Source organism: Rhinolophus sinicus, chromosome 6 (assembly GCF_057876585.1).
Source record: "Rhinolophus sinicus isolate RSI-liver-muscle chromosome 6, RSI-T2T, whole genome shotgun sequence".
Classification (NCBI taxonomy): Eukaryota; Metazoa; Chordata; class Mammalia; order Chiroptera; family Rhinolophidae; genus Rhinolophus; species Rhinolophus sinicus.
The window spans coordinates 31122633-31143691 of NC_142506.1; the positions used below are offsets into that span (position 1 = coordinate 31122633).

The following is a 21059-nucleotide window of genomic DNA, read 5'->3' on the forward strand; positions in this document are numbered from 1 at the left end:
TGTCTATGCAATCATGTTTTTCATTCCACCCAGCACCCCAGCAGACACCTGCAGTTTGACCCCTTTATATGTCCCACGCACTTCACCTGTGCCACTTCTCCCCTCTTCTGTCTCTCTAGACCCTTCTGCTCTCTCCTTCCCTCCCTCTCTCCCTCCCTCCCTCTTTCTCTCCTTTTCTCTCTTTGTCTCCCTCCTTCCCCCCTTTTCCCTCCCTCCCTCCTCCTCTCTCTCTCTCTCTCTCTCTCTCTCTCTCTCTCTCTCTCTCTCTCTCTCTCTGTATCTTTTTCTATCTCCCCACTCCTTTGCATCTACATTTAGTACCACACAGTCTACCTATAAACTGCTCATGCTTCATGCCACAAGATGGGACAAGAGGAAATGTCACAGGTTTCCAAAAAGAATTTGGAGGCAGGGAGTAGAAGGAACGATAGATCCTAAACCAAGTTCCTGGCAAGATTCTAGAACAGATTAGTAATGTTTGGTTTATGTGCACTTAGCTAAGAATTACAAGCCAGCATGGGTTTACTGAGAATAAGTATGCCAAACTAATTTCTTGTATAGTTATGGACTGGTATTTTAGAGAACCATAAATGTAATGTATTATTATTTCAAATAATAATAATAATAATAATAATAATAGTAATAGTAAATTGAATCATGTTACTTCCTGTTCAAAACTCTGTTTAGTGTCTTCTCATTACACTAAGAATGAAATCCAAAATCCTATGTGATTTGGCTCTTGCAATTTGTTGATCTTTATTTCCTACTCCTCTTTCCCTTGTTAATTTTTTTCCCTCTAACTGGCCTTCTTCATGTTTCTCAAACATGAATATGCCCAGTGTACTCAAGGGCCTTTCAGCCTGGAATACTCTTCCCTGAGATGTCTGTATCACTTTCTCCCTGATTTAAATCCCTTCTGTTCACAGATCTTTCCCTCCCAACCTTATCTAAAGCAACATACCCAGCAAATGCTCCGCTTATGCTGCTTTTTTTGGTCTCTAAATCCCTTATTATTGTCTATGAAATTAGTTTTCAAATATTTGAATGGGTTCACTATCCATAGCCAGTAGGGATTGACTCTTAATAGCCAGACAGATTGAAGTCTAAATTCCTAAGTATGGAATTCAAGACCCCTTGTAATTTGGCACCTAACCTTTCTAGCATTGTCTCTAGTTTCATACTACTTGTGCCTGTCACTCTTTCCTGCCTCCATCCTCCTACCCCCACCCACCTTGACCACACCTATTCTTCCTGTGCTGAAGTCGTCCAGTGCATTGGTTAGTTACAGGAATGAGACAGAACTGTGTGTGAGCCCAGCTCTTCCTTTTATTACTCTTGTGATCTTAGCTACACTCCTTAATTCCTTAATTCTTTGGTTTTTCTGTGTGAAAACAGTATAACTATCTTACAAGATTGTTATGAAATGAGGTGATGTATAATAAGTGCCTGGCCCAGAAGTAATGCTTCTCTTTCCTTTTCCTTCAATAACTAGACCATCTCATTTTCCATTCCTGAAACATGAGGAGCAATCACTCTTTAAGTAGATTGGTAGATCATTGTCAGCCTAGAGGATAATCTTCTGTGCCATACAAATCTGTCATTGGCTTTGACTTTTAAAAAATGATTTTATCAGAGACTTGAATGCAACACTGTACATGAACCAGTGTTTTTCCAACTTACGGTCGCTCAGCTAATAAGTGACAGGGTCCACCCAGGTCCACGTGGCTCAAAAGCTGTTCCTACTACACTGTAATGACTAGAACTGGCAGCAGAGGAATAAACTGATAGTTTGGGTGACAGAATCTGATCTCATTTTTATCATGGTCATCTGAAATGGGCTAAAACAAACAAAGCTAATGTGGTGTTAGGGTGCGTTAATAAAAGTATAGTTAAAATCAAGAAAAATATTAGTCTGAAGCATACATGTTACTCAATAAGTGTTTTTTTGAACCAGATATGATTGTCAGATCACATTTGGAATGTTGTGTTCCATTCTTGGTGCCATATATTAAGAGTTACTCTGCCAAACCAGATTCGGGGAGACTCAGCTAATGAATGCTCTTGAAACCATGTCAGATGAGGAACAGGTGAAAGATGTGTGGGTATTGAGCCTGGCTGGGGAATGGGTAGAGGGGTTGGAGTGGAGCAGCTCTTTCCAAATATTTGAAGATCTGATAGTGGAAGAGAGGTTAAAATATTCTGTGAAGCTAGGAAGCAGAATCAGGGCCAGCATTTATGAGGAAATTGATTTTTACTCACTGGAAGAAAGATGTTTAAAGTTTGTTTTCTAACAATAGAGTGGGTTAGCTTGTGAAGGAGTAAACTCCCTGTGATTGGAGATATTCAGGTATAAGTTGAGAAACCATTTGGGGAATTTTTTTTTTTTTAATTTATTGGGGTGACAATTGTTAGTAAAAATACATAGATTTCAGATGTACAATTCTGTATTACATCATCTATAAATCCTATTGTGTGTTCACCACCCAGAGTCAGTTCTCCTTCCATCACCATATATTTGATCCCCCTTACCCTCATCTCCCACCCCCACTCCCCTTACCCTCTGGTAACCACTAAACTATTGTCTGTGTCTATGAGTTTCTGTTTCTCATTTGTTTGTCTTGTTCTTTTGTTGTTTTTGGTTTATATACCACATATCAGTGAAATCACATTGTTCTCTGCTTTTTCTGTCTGACTTATTTCGCTCAGCATTACACTCTCAAGATCCATCCATGTTGTCACAAATGTTCCTATATCATCTTTTCTTACCGCCAAATAGTATTCCATTGTGTATATATACCACAACTTCTTTATCCATTCATCTATTGAAGGACATTTTGGTTGTTTCCATGTCTTGGCCACCGTAAACAAAGCTGCAATGAATATTGGAGCACACGTGTCTTTATCTATAAATGTTTTCAGATTTTTTGGGTAGATACCCAGGAGAGGGATTGCTGGGTCATATGGCAATTCTATTCGTAATTTTTTGAGGAACCTCCACACTGCCTTCCATAATGGCTGCACCAGTCTGCATTCCATTTGGGGAATATTTTATAGGGCATATATGTATTGAGTAGGAGATTAGACTTTTCCAACTGAAGAAAATATGATTAATTCCTTTTTGTCTCTTTATTTCATTTCAAGAGCTACACTGTAACTTTCCTGGGACCAAGAATAGGTCCCTTTTTTCTGTATCTCCCAAAGCTTCTTAAGGATGATTCTGTTTTTATTTCTTCATCTTCCATGTAAGATCTTTGAAATAAACAAATAAACCTTCTAATATTCTTTTCTTATTCCTCCCTTCTCCCTGCCCCCCCAAAAAACCTCAACATTCTGAGTCTGAGAGTGTAGATATATATTAACATTCTCAATCTAAAAGGGCCCTTAGGTCATCTAGATTTCTGAGACTTCTGAAACTTCTTCCACTTCTGTAGTGACATGCTCAAGGTCCCATAACTGGATTGTGGCAGAAATGGGCCTAGAAATCAGGCTTTCTGGCTCCTACACTATTTCTTTCCATTACACCATTACACCCTTGGGACACATTTTAAGATCCAGAAATTGATGGCTGGTAGCCTGCCTCCATGTTATTTTTTGATGAGGGGAATCCAGGACAGTTGCTGCTATTATAAATAATTATGGCACTTTCCAAATCCTAGCTTTCATAACTTCATTCTGTTTGTTCTGGTGCCAGGCTCACATTCAGATATTATTTTCATGTGGTGTCTGGGAGGTTTCTTGCTGTCAACTCTTTATGGACAAGTGTTTGCTTATTAAGTTTTCTTCTGTGCTATAGTGTGAAAACATTTTTTTTCCTTTTGGTTTTGTTTTGTGTGTTTTATGCTCAGTGACTGTTGTGGGATTGAGTAGATGAGCCCACATACAGATTTAAGTTGGTCCTCTGTGGGTGGTTTTGAATGTTTGTGACATTTATGTTTTGCAGAAGCTGAAGGGGTGGCCTGTTCTATACCCTCTTTGCAAGGATAGGTATGTCATGTGTTTGCCAGACCATGCTTAGCTATGTGCCTTTGGAATATTACCATAACTTCTTTTTTTGGACTGATTCTCCACAGTTTTTTTAATCTGTAAACTATTATAATTTCTTATAACTTTATGAAGGAATTATATGTTAGATGGATTGCTTGGTAAGGGGTGAGAGAGAAAAAAAAGAGAGGGTATAGATTTGGAGAAGGAAGATGAAGGGCTTGGGTCATCCCGTGCCAAAATTTGAATACTCAGAGATTGAATTTTAAAGGTGTTGATGGGGCTCTCGGTAGTAATGCTTAGTTCAGTAGTTATACCTATGAGTGGTAAGCCTTGTAACTCAAACATAAAGCACTCAAATGACTAATGTTACTCATTTTATTAACTAAGGATATTTTCTGTGCATTTCATGTGGCACATTATTCCTTTCACCTCATTGGTGAATATGTCCAGTAAATAGTTTATAGTTAAGCATCTAAAGTGACAATAAAATTTAGATTAAAAGAAGTTGTTATTGGTAACTGACTTGTTATGTTCAAGTATTCAGATGTTTTGCATTCACTGACTAGGATGAATGTTTAAAATATAGCTTTTGGAGCTCAATTAGTAGAGACAGATTTGGACCAGAGATGAACATGTATTAAATTATCCTAGTCATTAGTTTTTAATTTAAATACTGTTCAGCTAAATAATTTGGCACCCGGTAAGTTTCAGTGGTGCTGGGCTGGCAGTTTAAGCACATCACTAATTATTCACAGGGATTTTTTTTCCTCCTCTTTTCAAAGAAATGTGGAACCAGCAATTTATTATGGTAAAAATATTTCCCTGCATTTACTTTCTCTGTGAAAATATTTTTCGCACACGGATGACTGGTACTACAAAGTTAGCTTTCACCACCTTCAGGTCAATTCGTTTTAGAACATTTAGAAAATGATACCCTTGAAATAATACAATTAAGTAAGGGAAAGAGCAGTTTGTAATGACTTGAGGAGGACGGGTTTGAGGCTCAAACGGCAGATCTTTCCCTGTCAGAGGATTAAAAGCTGAGTGTTCTCTGTCAGGCTACTCAGCTTTCGGAGGGGGGGGGGGGGCTTCCTACATCATTTACTTCTATCTCCCCCACCTGACATGTCATTTATTGCCACACACTACACTAATTTTGGGAGTTTTGTAGATAAGCTTAGAAATGGTACAAAGGACTTGATGTGTGAAAGAGATTCTTTTTAAGCAGACAACAGGACTTTGAGTAATAATTAAAGATCAAGGTCTTTCTCCCGTGTGTAAAATATAGGTGACTATCCTCCCTCCTCCCAAGATATAAATACACATGAGCCTCAGCGTGAAGTAACCGACACAATGTAGGCTTTGAAGTTTGTCTTAACCTGGACGCTGTCTTTCCCCATCTGGAAACTCTTCACTGGCTCCTCGTCAGGCAATGATTCTAAGACTGGAGTGTGCATCAGAATCACCTGAGGGTTTGTTAAACACAATACGGCCCCACCCCCAGAGTTTCTGCTTATAGGGAGGGGCCTGAGAATTCACGTCTCTAACACGTTCCCAGGTGACGCTGCTGCCGCTGGTCCAGGCACCACCCTCTTGAGAACCACTGATTCAAGAGAGTAAGTTGAGAGTTATAGCATATAATAGCACTCGTCCTCTGCCTCTCTCTCTAGGCTTGTATTCTGTTATTCTCCCCTTGAATGTTAAGCTTCAGCAAGGTCAAACTGCTTGCAGTTCATCAGAGGTGACCTATACTTTTTTGCTCCTGTGTCTTGATGCATTTGCTATTTCTTTTGTGGAATTCCATTCTCTCCCTTGTCTCTCAGATGAGAATCCCAGTTCATTCTTCAAGACCCAAATTTCTCTATACAACTTCCTTAATTTCCTGAAGATAGGTAATGAATTTTTTTTTTAAAGATTTTTATTGGGGAAGGGAAATAGGACTTTGTTGGGGAACAGTGTGCACTTCCAGGACTTTTTTCCAAGTCAAGTTGTTGTCCTTTCAATCTTAGTTGTGGAGGGTGCTGTTCAGCTCCAGGTACAGTTGCCAGTTGCTAGTTGCAGGGAACGCAGCCCACCATCCCTTGGGGGACTTGAGGAATCCAACCAACAGCCTTGTGGTTGAGAGCCCACTGGCCCATGTGGGAATCCAACCAGCAGCCTTCGGAGTTAGGAGCACGGAGCTCCAACTGCCTGAGCCACCGGGCCGGCCCTAGTTAATGAATTTTTTCTGTGTGATTACTCTACTCTGTACATACTTCTATTGTAGCTACTACGGTATGTGTGTAAGTGGAGATGCAACATACATGCGTTATTACTCAATTACTCAGGCTCTATGGAGAACGAGAGTGGTATAAAGAGTGAGGTTGATTTCGTCTGTTGTACCAACTTATAAACACACACATACCAATCCGTGAACTCCTGAAGAGGGTGTGAGATAGAAGATGAGGAGCTGCCATTCCCTCGGTGGGTCTCATCCTTCTTGTCTCTCACACTATAGTGTTCTTATGTGGAGGGTGATTCTAGTATTAAACATACATATTTCTGTATCAGATGAGCTTAAAGCATAGCCCACCACTTACTTCATCTGGTCCCTAATTGAAGAATTAGTGACCCATTCCACTACCAGAGGAAAAAGTGGCTGTGATCAACTTCTTGAGAGATAGGCCAACATTGTACTTTATGGGTGTTTTCAAGGGTTTAAAGGGATAATTTTGACTAAATATGGTCTCACCTATGTGCTGACTGTAGGGTCCATTCAGTGAATATTTGTTGCCTCTATGTATTAGGTTGTGCAAAAGTAATTGTGGTTTAAAAGAATACAAATAATTGCAAAAACTACAATTACTTTTGCACCAACCTAATATTTACATATCTTTCTTCTTCTGTTAGGTCAGCATACTCTGAGGCCAGATCCATTCATTTCAGTTGGAGTTTTGTGGAGGATGGTCTGGTTTGGCTCACTGAATGTAGCAATATATCATCAATCACAATATCTCATTTAATAAGGGTTGAATAAATACTTATTGAATAAGTGAATGAACTAACAAAGGAACAGTGGAGTTGGGTGATCTTATTAGAGAACAGGAGATAGAAGCTCTTTTTTCCTGGAGAGACAATCATGGACTGATGGAGTATCAAGCACCTTAATTAAAACCCCTCATATGATAAGGTTCAGAGAAGTAATTTACTCAACATTTCTTCCATTTACTCATTTTGCTTATCCTTTTCTAGATAGATTCTAGTTTAACCAAATCCCTTTTAAAGTACAATAACTAAACTACATATAATATTCTAGTATTACTACTAGATTTCCCCTTTAACATTTGCATGTCACACTGATTTTAATTTATTTCAGTATTTTGTTGACTCTTTATTACAAGGAAAATTAACGACCACATACTTATTTCTTAAAGGCCAGAAACAATGTTTAATTCGTCTTGTATCCTCTTTGCTTAGATAATAATTGGCACTTGGGCATTCAAAAGTTTTGTTGTTTTTGAAATTAGTGAACTAGGAGAAGCTTTGAATCAGTTATTTGCCACTTTTATAAACTAAGACTCATAGTGCTATTAAGGACCGTCAGAGATCTACTCTAACTCATGGCTTTTTAAATAGGAAACCACTTATTTACCTTTGGCAAAGACTCTATCTCATTTTAATTACATGCAGATAAATTCTTAAGTTCAAAAACTGTAAATATTTTAACATATCATATAGCTACATTTCTTTTTTTATAAATAGGAACATTTCATGTCATATTATCATAAACACAATTAATTATAGTTTTCCTTTTGTTATCTTTCTTTTTTTTTGTAAAGTACTTCTTTTTGACCATTTCCTCTCCTCATTTTCATGTGTTTACACCCTTCAGGTTTTCTTCCCAAGAATGGATATTCCCTGCCTCTTTCCCAACTTAACTCAGATCAGAATTCAAGTATTTTTGTGAGTGCATATGAGTAGCAGAACCTAAATCACACGTGAAACCGTAGTTCCAAGGGAGTCTGGATAAGTTTGTAGTTGTCGAGACTTTGCATTTAAGGAGGTTGGAATGGATCGTGAGTGAGCCAGTCTGCAGCATCCACTGAAAGCCCCACTGAAATTATGTTTTGATTCTAAGTTTAAAGCAGTTTTGGAGTCATGAATCCAGAGTTCTGTAGTAAGCTCATTAGGGGACTTGCTGTAAAGCCATGAAGACATCGTTTAACCTTTCTCAGCTGCAGTTGTCCTCTGTAAGTTGAAGATAGAAGTAATTGCTACCTATCTGCCTTAACACTTGCCCTGGCCCTTATGTGTGATGCGGACAGTAACCCATCCAGAGAGTTGACAATTACCACACTAAACCTGGTTGTGATAGCCGTAGCTCTGAGGTAACAGCCAACCTCCCAAGAGCGTGCTGATGGCTCTTCTTGTGGGGTATGGGCAACTTATCTCACCAGCTCATGAGCCAGCAAGCAAAACTCCAGACTGCTACTAGGAGAATCTTCCTGAAATACAAATCAGACTATATTATTCCTTAAAATGGCATGTAAAGCTTTCCGTGATCTGGTCCTATCTACCTCATCTACGTCGTCTTTTCTCCCTGTTCCTTAAAGTCTTCCACTTATAAATTGTTCTAGCTCTATTCCAACTGCATTGAACTGCTTAAAACTACCCACACATATCATGCTGCTTCATGCCTCTCTCTTTACTGGTAAAACCAGAGCACAAGCTTTGAGATCAAAACACCTTGGGTTTGAATCCCAGCTCCACTAACTTCACAGGGTTGTTACTTAGCATAGCGCCTGGCATAGAGAAGGTGGTCAGAACATGCTAGTTCTATCATATGTGAGGCAATATAGTAAAGGAAGGGAAATGTGCTTTCTCTTGGAACATATAGACTTGTTTCTATAGTCTTGATCTACGTAGCACTTTATAGCTCTGAGACAATGGCCAATCACATAACCATCCTGAGCATCCATTTTTTGTACAGAGTTATTTCAGGAATGTGGAAGGATTCAAGACAGTGCATTTAAAGTGTCTGGCACATGCCTGGCACATGGTAGATAGATGTTCAGTAAACAGGAGTTCTGATCACTCCTGTTATTTCTACCAACTGTGCCTTAACTATTTACTACTAATTAATATTGGCTACTGAGGGTCTCAGTGTCACAGTCCCTCTAATTTTCTTTTTACTTGATTAACAGAAAATATTTTATTTGTACATAGAACTAGTTGGCATTCTTTGCTTTGGATTTTATCACAGCTTTGTGTTCCTCTGGCTACCAGGTGTGAGAGTAGAAGGCAGAAAAAAGAAAGGAAAACAATAAATAAAGATCAAGCTTGTTCTCTTTTTCCATGGATATTCAGAACTAGAAGAAATCTTTTCCAGATGGTCTTTCACATTATACTGCTCTATTTCCCCACCCCCAGTTAATATTTGATGTTCATTCTCCCCAATTTAGTTCAGTTCCTTTCTCCAACCAGATGAATCTGGTCTCTGATATCAGCAGACTCATTTATCTATTTAGTCTAGTGATAGTATAATTCAGAGATAATATTTGACTTTTCAGCAAGAGATGCCTGTTTGAATATCATATTTCAAAGACAGATACAGTGGGAAACCAACAAAATGTATTTATTGAAGAAATATTATATACAATTCACTGCTAATTACTGTCACTTATCCATTGAGCTATACTTGTCATTTTGAGGGCAAGTCTTAGCCCTGAGGTCTTTTGAACTGTGGACTGACATTCATATTGAATTCTATTGTCTGTGCACTTTAAATTCCGTAGAAGGAGAGACAGTCAGACTTTAGAGATGTGATATTATCTGACATTAAAATAAATAAACACACATAAGGGTACTTATACATATATACTTATATTTCTAGCTCCAACTTTCCAACATCCTGCCATTCATTATATTTTACCTATATAATATATAAGGTATGATCAAACAATATGATCAATGTATAAATTTTAAAAAATTTATTACAGTAAGAGACACATTCCATTAATCCCCCTCAAAATACCCCCTCCCCCACCCAGCTTCAATCACACTTATCCCATCATTCTTGCCACTTTCTGAAGCAGTTCTCGAAGTTCTGTTTCGTATCTTTAGTTGCACTATCGTCACTGCCTTGATGTCCTGAATCATTTTGACTTTGGGGAAGAGCCAGAAGTCACAAGGTGCCAGATCTGATGAAAAAGGTGGATGGAGAGACACCATAATGTTTTTATTTGACAGAAATTGCCATATACCAAAAGTGATATGTGACACGGAGCGTTGTCATGGTGGAGGATGATTTATGGCACACTTTAAAAACACACCTTCTCTCAACCGTAGCTCACACACGACTGACTGCACCGAACAAGTTGAAACTTGTCACACACTGTTACTAAGGATCGATGTGCCACTTCCGATATTGAAGATCCCTGCCTTTCCTTTGGACGGCACTGGGAAGCAGCATTCTTGCTATTTTGTGATCACAATGGAAAGTCTCAGTGTCACACATCACTTCTGGTATACGGCAATTTCTGTCAAATAAAAACATTACAGTGTGTCCTCATCCACATTATTCACCAGATCTGGCACCAGGCGACTTCTGGTTCTTCCCCAAAGTTAAAATGATTCAGGACATTAAGGCAACCACGACAGTGCAACTAAAGACATGAAAAAGGACTTCCAGAACTGCTTCAGAAAGTGGCAATAACGATGGGATAAGTGTGTTTGAAGTGAGGGGGAGTATTTTGAGGGGGATTAATGGCAATGTGTCCTTTATGATAATTTTTTTAAATTTATAGTCACCATGTTGTTTGATCACACCTCGTATCTAGCAATTTCTTAGTAAAACTTGAAAGAACTGATGCTGTCCTTAGGACAGTGACTGATCCCAGGGGAAGGGCTTAATGTCTTTTACCACCTGGTTAAAAATATGTAAATTAATCTACATGAATAGGCATTTCACTGAAGGTATCCTAAAATAAATGAATGCTCTGAATATGTGACCTAATTTTAGATTTGGAGGGCAAAATGGGAAAAGATGCAGCTAATTCACCATTTACTTATTATGGAAATAGAGGACCCAAACATGTTCAATGATTTACCCAAAGTCACAGTGCTACTTATTGGCAAACTGGCAAACTCAAGACTCCTGATTTGTATATTAACTGTCTGACTTTAAATGAAAGTTGGCAGCATTTAGTAATTACTGAGAAAAGCTCAGAAATGTTATTTTCTTTCTTTCTTTCTTCTTCTTCTTCTTTTTTTTTTTTTTTTTTTTTTTTGTCACAGTGAGAGGAATGGTGTTGAAATAGCAGTAAATGAAGAACACATTGTACTTAGTTTTCTCCTTTTGGACAAGGGATACTTTAGCTTTCATTGTCTCCTGGGGATGAAAAAAATAACAGGAGTGTTATTTCTTCTTCTTTAACTCATTCTTCCCTAGTAATCCACCCCCTTTTAAGAGAATAACATTGTTTCATAGAGACCAGGTGTGTATTTCTTTCCAGTTCCAAAGAAACACAGAGGTAGACGTTTATGCAAAGGGAATTTCTGTTGTAATATACTCTGACACTTATTTCAGTGTGTAAGTAAATTGGGAAGGAAGGATTCAGTGGGTTCCCTTACCTATAGTCAATGGATTTCAAAGCTCCTAAAGGGAAGAGAGGTAGTGATTAAAAACACAAAACTTTGTGTGCGTATATATGCATATGTGTAAGTATCAAGTCTTCTGGAGACAGTGAGTTTCTGGTTTTTAAAAATTTAAGGACATGTTTCCACAATTTATTTTGCAGACCTTTACAGAGGCAATTAGATTTAATGTGGATTATGGAGTTTTTGAAGTAGTTAACAATGCTCCACAACTTCTGGAAAAGCAACTGAAAAAAATTCTACAAAACCAGCAACCTCGAAATCCCATCTATGATGTTGTAAGGAAAAGAAAGAATGATGTTAAACCTGTTGGAAAGAATGCCCCCTATGAAGATGAGACCATTAATATCAACTACAATATTATGGTAAGAAAGTATACTTGAGATTATACCTTGCTAGATAGATAAAGCGTTAGGTGAGATTGACATGAGGTTCCTTGTGTTTCCCTTACTGACATTTAACTATATTTATTAAATTTTATGATGCTTACATATATTATTTGTTAGCTGCTATATAATCTTATTAAATGGCCAACTTAGTCTACCAGTTTTGTCAATGTTTGATTATCAATTTGCAAAAGTTTATATAATTTACTTTGAATGTTTAAAATATCAGGTTAATTTTGGGCAGTATAAATATGTGTGTATCCTTTACTTTGTAGTTTAGATACATTCTAGAAAATGTGGGTGTGCCATGAATTTAATTCATTTGGGTTTTATCTTATCAAGAAGTTGGGAATTGAGATTTCTGACCTTCAAGTTACATTGTGTAGCTCTGACTAACTTGGCTTTAAATTCTACTCTTAATTTCTGGATTTTTGTCTCCTTAGCATGAGGTGGGGGCGGGGGACAAGAAAAAAACCCCTGGGTTCTTATGTTGACTCTTCAACTTACTAGCCCTGTGTTCTTGAACAAGTCATTTCAGTGAACCTCATTTTCATCATCTATCAAATGATGCTTTTACTACCTACTACTTAGGTTTGTTGTGTGGATCAAATGAAAATAGTAAGGAATATTTAACAATACTGTTTTTCATTAATTTACAATGTGTGCTAGAACTAGGCCAACTTATGTTTAACACTTAAGACAGCTGTTTTCCAGCCTGATAGTTCTTCAGTTCCTTTTTTTCAACGGCACCTTGAAAGAGCACTGAATTCAAACATATTTCTCTTTCTTAATTACTTCCATAAAATTAAATACAATAATAATGATGATGACGATGAATATATTTTATAAATACCAAAACTAAAATTAGTAGTAATAATAAGTGTTACAGCATTATTTTAAAGTTGAAACAAGGAAGTAGATTCTGAACTATATAACACTATATAAATTGTTAGTTAAAAAGATTTTTCACTAAGTGTGACAATTTTATTTATCGGTTTATTCACTTTCTTCAGTGAATAGAAACTTTTTAGTTCGTGGAGGTCTTTGTAACTTATTTTTTTATTGTTAAACCAGAGCTATTTAGGAGCTTTTTTTTTATTTTACTGAGGTATAATTGACATAACATTATATTAGTTTCAGGTGTACAACATAATAACTAGATACTTGTATACAAGGAGCTTCTTGAGTTTTGTGTTTTGATACATTTCTCAAGAAAGATCTAGGTGGCTTTATTTGATATATTTAAAAGTACTTTGAAGATATTAATTAAATTATTGTAAACGGTAGGGAAACAATTTTAAAAATGTTTTAGAAAGAAGTATAAATAATATAATAATAGTGGAGATAAAAGGGAATGCTCAAAACAAAAACAGAAAATGAGGGGAAAAAAGGAAGAAAGCATACATAGAACACTTAGAAAATAAGATAGTAGAATTTAAGCAAACCACATCAATAATTAGTAGCACATTATATATATAAAGAATTATGTTAAATTTAAATGACCTAAACACCCCAATTAAAATCAGAGTCAAATGGGATAAAAAAGAAAGACCCAACTATTTTCTGATTATAAGAAACCCACCTTAAATATATTATATAAATAGGTTAGAAGTAAAATAATGGGAAAAGATATACCATATAATTATTAATTTAAAGACAGAAGGCTGGAGTGGCTATATTAATATCAGATAAAGTAGACTTCAGAAAAAGAAATCTGACTATGGAGAAAGAGGGACATTCCATAGTGATAAAGAAATTCACCAAGAACTCATAACAATTTGTAATAAGTATGCACTTAATAACAGAGCTTCAGAATGAAACAAAAGCTGATAACACTGAAAGTAGAAGTAGACAAATCCACAGTTATAGTTGGAGACTTAAAAACTGCTCTCCTGGTAATGTATAGAAAAAATAGAAAATCAGTAAGGATATAGAAGAGCTGCACAACACTAGCAACCAAGTCAATCTAATTGATGTTTATAGAACATTTCATGCCACAACTGCAAAGCACACATTCTTTTTCAAGGATACTTGGAATATTTACCAAAAATAGAGTATATTCAGGGTTATAAAATAAATTTCAACAAGATTAAAAGATATGAAACCATGCAAAATTTGTTCTCTGACCATAACAAAATTAAACTATAAATCAGTAATAGAAAGATACCTGGAAAATCCCTAGATGTTTAATTAAACAACACACTTCTAACTAGCCTATAGGTCAAAGAGTAAGTAAGTCCCAAGGGAAATGAGAAATTATGTTCAATTGAATAAAAATTTATATACACATAACAAAATTTGTGGGACACAGCTAAATAAGTCCTTGGAGATAAATTTATAGCATTAAGTGCTTATATTAGAAAAGACTAACTATTTCAAATTAATTATCTCAGCTTCCACCTCAATAAACTAGAAAAAGAAAATTAAGCCCAAAGTAAATAAATAAATAAAGAACACAATTAATAAAACTGAAAACAAAAACAAGAAAGAAAATCAATAAAAGTAAAGGTTAGTTCTTTGAAAAATAATCAATGAAATCAATAAACTTTTAGCCAGATTGATGAAGAAAAAAATGAAAGAAGATAGAAATGATTAATATCACAATGTAGGAGGGTACATCACTACAGATATTACAGACATTCAAAGGAAAATAAAAGAATTTTACAAATAAGTTTATGTCCATAAAATCAACAATTTAAATGAAATGGACATATTCTTTGAAAGTTTCAAATTACCAATGCTCACTCAAGAAAGTATATATAATGTGAATAGTCCTAAATCTATTAAAGACATTGGATTCATAGTTTAAAATCTTCCTACATTATACTTAAAGATGAGAAACTCAAATTTTCCCACTAAGATCAGATACAAGACAAGGATGTCTCCTGTCACCACTCATTTTCAGCATTGTAATGGAAGTGTTTGCTAATGCAATAAGGAAAGAAAAAAAATAAAGGTATACAGATTGGGAAAGAAGACAAAAAACTGCCTTTCTTCACAGATGACATTATATATAAAATCTGAAAGAATTGATAAAAAAAACCTTCCTGTAACTAATAAGCAATTATAGCAAGATTATAATATACAAGGTTAATATACTAATGTCAATTGCTTTTTTATATACTAACAATGAAGAAGTAAAATTTGAAATTTAAAATACAATACCATTTATCGTAATAATACCGTTTACCATAATAATAAACATAATATCATTAGCACCCCCCAGAATGAAATACTTAGGTATAAATCTAATGAAATATTTATAAGATCTATATGAGGAAAACTATAAAACTGGTGAATAAAATCAAAGAAAAACTAAATAAATGGCGATTATTCCATGTTCATGGATAAGCACACTCAATATTGTCAATATGTCACTTCTTGATCTATAGATTCAATGCAATCCCAATCAAAATCTCATTAAGTTATTTTATGGATGTCGACTAACTGATTCTAAAGTTTATGTGGAAAGTCAAAAGAGTTGGAAGGCTGATGCCACCCAACTTCAAGACATGAAGCTACACTAATCAAGACAGTATGGTATTGGTGAAAGAATAAACAAATAGATCAGTGGAACAGAATAGAGAGCCCAGAAATAGACCCCCATAAATATAGTCAACTGATCTTTGACAAAGGAGCAAAGGCAATACAGTGGAGAGAAGATAGTCACTTCAGCAAACGGTGTTGGAACAACTGGACATCCACATGCAAAAAAAAGAAAAAAGTGTACCTACACACAGACCTTATACCTTTCACAAAAATTAATTGAAAATGGGTCATAGTCCTAGATATAAAACACAAAACTATAAAAATCCTAGATAATAATATAGAAGAAAATCTAGATGAAATCCTAGAAGAAATCCTAGCACTAAACATGTGGTAATTTTTACATACAATACTAAAGACTTGATCCATAAAATAAGTCATTGATAAGCTGGACTTCATTAAAATTTAAAACTTCTGCTCTGCAAAGGACAATACCAAGAGAATTAGAAGACAACCCACTGACTTGAAGAAAATATTTGCAAAAGACCCATCTGGTAAAGGACTATTATCCAAAATACACAAAAAAATCTCTTAAAAATCAACAATAAGATTTTCCAGTCAAGAAGGCAGAGTAGGTAAACCCCGTGCTCACCTCCTCTAATGATCACATTAAAATTGCAATTAAACTACAGAACAATCATCATTGAGATTCACCTGCTATCTAGCTGCACAGAAGTCTTATAACTAAGGATATACAGAAGAAGCCACCTTGAGACTGATCAGAGGGGCAGAGATATGGAAAGGGTTGGTCCCACAACCGTGTGTGGCAGTTAAAAATTGGGAGGGATAGCTCAGCTGTGGAGGTCTGCCTCACCCTGGAGGAATGAGAGGTCCCAGCCCATCCCCAACCCAGGATTCCAGCGCTAGGGAGAGACGTCCCCATAATTCCTGGTTGTGAAAACCAGCGAAGATTGTGACTGAGTGAGACAGAGGGCAGCTGGAGTCCCAGCCATTTCTCTTAAAGGGACTGTGTGCAGACTTACTGTGAGTTCCATTGCTGGGGCAGCAGCTGGGAAGGCAGCAGGTTCATATGGTGGGGGGCTGAGTTGTCTAGCTTGGGATGAAGGCTGGAGGGGCAGCTTTCTCCTGGATGGAGAAACTGGCTGAGGCCATTGTTACTTTGTTTAGTGCTCCCTCTCCCCAGTGTTCAGACACAGGTGGCTGCCTTATCTAAGTCTCTGCATTGGGTTGGCGATTCGAAACCCCACCCTACCCTGCCCAACTTTTGGGCACACCAAAGCCACTTCCACTGGCTTTTTCATATAAACTGCCTGCCTTAGCTCATGCTGCAGACTTTCCTACCATCTCCCAAAGAGTTTTGTAGAACCGGACAAGCAGCATCTGGCTTAAGCATGTCCTGTACCTATGGCTGAGCAGCCCTAAGCTCAGGACTAGTGACAGGCCAGCCTTGGTTCACAGTGTGACATTTCGAGGCACTTCCAAGCATAGCATGAACAGCAGTCATCTGCGGATTTCTTTGTGGCTCCTGCCAGATGGCTCTGGGTGGGGTGCAGGCTTTGTCTGGACTTGACCAGCAGGGAATCCCCTCCAAGGTGATCCTCAGCTGGTGCCTCCAGTGGTCTGCTTTGAATAGCTAGAGCATCACCCAGCTGCCTCCAAGAACAATGCACACAAGGGGTGGATTGGGCAGGCACCAGAGCCCTGCTGAGGCAAATCCTGCTCTGTTGGGTCAGCCCCTGCACCACAACTCCTCCACTGTAGTAATGGCCAGTCCTCACAACCAATGAGCCTGAGGGTCAGTCCCTCCTATTGATGTGCAAATAGCAACCAAGATTCAAGTACAAGAGGACAGCACACACAACCCACACAAGGGACACACCTGAAGTACATGGCTCAAGTGACCAGGAAGACGCGCCACTGAGTTCCACAGCACACCTACTACATAAGGCCACTCTACTAAGACTTGGAGGCATAGCAGCACTACCCAATTCATAGAAACAAACACAGGGAGGCAGCCAAAATGGGGAGACAAAGAAACATGTTCAAAATAAAAACAGAACAAAGTTCCAGAAAAAAAACTAAACAAAATGGAGACAAACAATCTACCAGAAGCAGAGTTCCAAATGCTGGTTATAAGGATGATCAATCACCTCAGGGAGAACTTCAACAAAGAGATAGGAAACATAAAAATGGAGATAGAAAACATAGTTAAGAACCAGTCAGAAATAAAGAATACAATAACAGAAATGAAGAATACAGGGAATCAATAGTAGATTAGATGAAGCAGAGAATTAAACCAGCAATATAGAAGATAAGGTATCAGAAAACACGCTATCAGAACAGAAAAAGAAAAAAGAATCCAAAACATTGAGGAGAGTTTAAGGGGCCTCTGGGACAACATCAAGTGCACCAATATTCACATTATAAGGGTACGAAAAGGAAAAGAGAGAAAGCAAGGAATTGAAAACCTATTTGAAGAAATAATGACAGAAAACTTCCCTAATCTGGTGAAGGAAATAGATATACAAGCCCAGAAAGAGCAGAGAATCCCAAACAAGATGAACCAAAAGAGGCCAACACTAAGACACATCATTATTAAAATGCCAAAGGTTAAAGACAAAGAAAGAATCTTAAAAGCAGCAAGAGAAAAGCAGTTAGTTACCTACAAGGGAGCCCCCATAAGACTATCACCTGATTTCTCAACAGAAACTTTGCAGGCCAGAAGAGATTGTCAGGACATATTCACAGTGATGAAAAGCTGGGAACTACAACCAAGATTATTCTACCCAGCAAAGCTGTCATTTAGAATCAAAGGACAGATAAAGAGCCTCTCAGACAAGAAAAAGCTAAAGGAGTTCATCGCCACCAAGCCAGTATTACAAGGAATCTTAGAGGGACTTTTTTAAGATGAAAAAAAATTAAAAATATGAATAATAAAATGGCAAAAACTACATACCTACTAACAATTACTTTCAATGGAAATGGATTAAATTCTCCAATCAAAGGATAGGACGGCTGAATGGAAAAGAAAACAAGACCCTTACATATGCTGCCTACAAGAGGTGCACTTCAGATTGAAAGACACACGCATTATAATCTCAAGATCCAACCAGACAGAAAAAGTAGAGAACCATGTGATTTCACTGATATGTGGTATATAAAACTGAAAAGAACAAATGAACAAGAAAAACAAATGAAGAAACAAAACTCATAGACACAGACAATAGTTTAGTGGCTACCAGAGGGTAAAGGAGGGGGATGGTAGATGAGGGTAAAGGGGATCAAATATATGGTGATGGAAGGAGAACTGACTCTGGGTGGTGAGCACACAATGTGATATATAGGTGATGTATTATAGAACTGTACACCTGAAACCTATGTAACTTTGCTAACAATTGTCACTCCAATAAACTTTAATTAAAAAAAAAAAAGAAAGAATGACACACACAGACCGAAAGTAAAGGGATGGAAAAGATATTTCATGAAAATGAAAACAAACAGCTAGGGTAGCAACACTTATACTAGACAAAATACACTTCAAAATAAAGACTATAACAAGAGATAAAGAAGGACCTAGTAATCCCACTTCTGGGTATTTATTTGAACAAACCCAAAATGCTACTTCGAGGGGACATGCTCATCCATATGTTTATTGCAGTATTATTTACTTAAGCCAAGATATGAAGGCAACCTGGGTGTGTGTCCTTGAATGGATGAATGGCTAAAGAAGAGGTGGTACATATATACAATGGAATATTACTCAGCTATAAAAAGGAACTCTTGCCATCTGTGAGGGTACTGTGCTTAGTGTAATAAGTAAAACAGCAAAAGACAAATGTCTTATGGTTTCACTTATATGTGGAATCTAAAAAACAAAATAAACAAACAAACAAAACAAAAATAAAGTCACAGATTCAGAGACCATTTTGATGGTTGCCAAATGGGGTGGGGTGGAGATGGGTGAAAAGGGGGAGGGATTAAGAAGTACAAATTTGTGCACCTTTTGAGCCACTTTTGCTCAGGCCTACTCCTATCTCTTTGGAGTGTGTTTCCGCTTCTAATAAACTGCTCTTTCACCACTGTAAAAAAAAAAAAGTACAAATTTGTGGTTATGCAGTAGTCATGGGGATGTAGGGTATAGCATAAAGAATAGTCAATAATATAGATTGTAATAACTGTATGGTGTCAGATGGGTACTAGATTACTAGATCTAGCAGGGTGCTAGATGGGGTGTTGGGAAAGGTGAAAAAGGTGAAGGGATTAAGAAATACAAATTGGTAATTACAAAATCGTCATGGGATATAAGGTATAGGGAATATAATCAATAATATAATAACTATATGTCGTGCCAGGTCGTACTAGTCAGGGGATTACTTCCTAAATTATATAAATGTCTAAATACTATGCCGGACTTATCTTGGTGATCATTTCTTTAGCAGAGGGAATATAATCCATAATGTGGTAATAACTCTGTATAGTGCTAGGTGGGTACAGTTGAATAACTATGACGTACACCTGAGACTAATATAATATTGTATATTAGCTATATTTTAATAAAAATCTTTTAAAATACAAAAAAGTGAAAGGAATTAAGAAGTACAAATTGGCAGTTACAAAGTAATCATGAGGATATAAAGTATATATGCTCATGTACATAAAGTATATAAAGTCATAAGGAATGTAGTCAATAATATTGTTTTAACTATGTATGTGTCAGATGGATACTAGATTTATTGGGGTGATAACTTCATAAGTTTTATAAATGTCTAATCACTCTGTTGTACACCTGAAACTAATATAATATTGTATATCAACTGTAACTGAAAAATTTTTTAAATTATAAAAACAAACCTCAACTGTAAGAAACAAACAACCCTGTTTAAAAAATGGGCCAAAGACCTTAACAAACACCCACCAAAGAAGATAGAGAGATGGCAAATAAGGGTGATGAACACACAATGGGATTTATAGATGATGTAATACAGAATTGTACACCTGAAATCTATGTAATTTTACTAACAATTGTCACTCCAATAAATTTAATAAAATTAAAAAAAAAAGATGCTGTACATCATATGTCATCAAGGAAATGCAAATTAAAACAACAGTGAGAAACTCCTACACGTGTATTAGAATGACCAAAATCCGGAATAGTGAAAACACCAAATGTTAGTGAGGATGTGGAGCAACAGGAACTCACATTGCTGGTAGGAATGCAAAATGATACAGTCACTTTGGAAGACAGTTTGATGGTTGCACATAAAACTAAATATACTTTTACCATATGATCCATCAATCATGCTCCCCATATTTACCCAAAGGAATTGAAAATTTATGTCTACACAAAAACCTGCACATTGATGTTTGCAGCAGTTTTATTTGTGATTGCCAAAACTTGGAAGCAACTAGGATGCCCTTCATTAAGTGAACAGTTACATAAACTGCCTATGTCCAAACAATGGAATATTACTGAGTGGTAAGAATAAATGAGCTTTCAAGCAATGAAAAGACATGGAGGAACCGTAAAGATATATCACTAAGTCAAAG

General features: G+C 36.7%; 1 protein-coding gene across 1 annotated transcript in view; it reads left to right on the top strand.

The window, feature by feature from the left end:
• Positions 1–21059, top strand: part of RGS22 (regulator of G protein signaling 22) — a 174521-nt gene that overhangs the window by 18076 nt on the left and 135386 nt on the right. The window contains exon 4 of the mRNA XM_074316672.2: positions 11763–11984. Coding sequence (XP_074172773.2) covers positions 11763–11984 — 222 coding nt within the window. The remainder of the gene's footprint in view (positions 1–11762; positions 11985–21059) is intronic.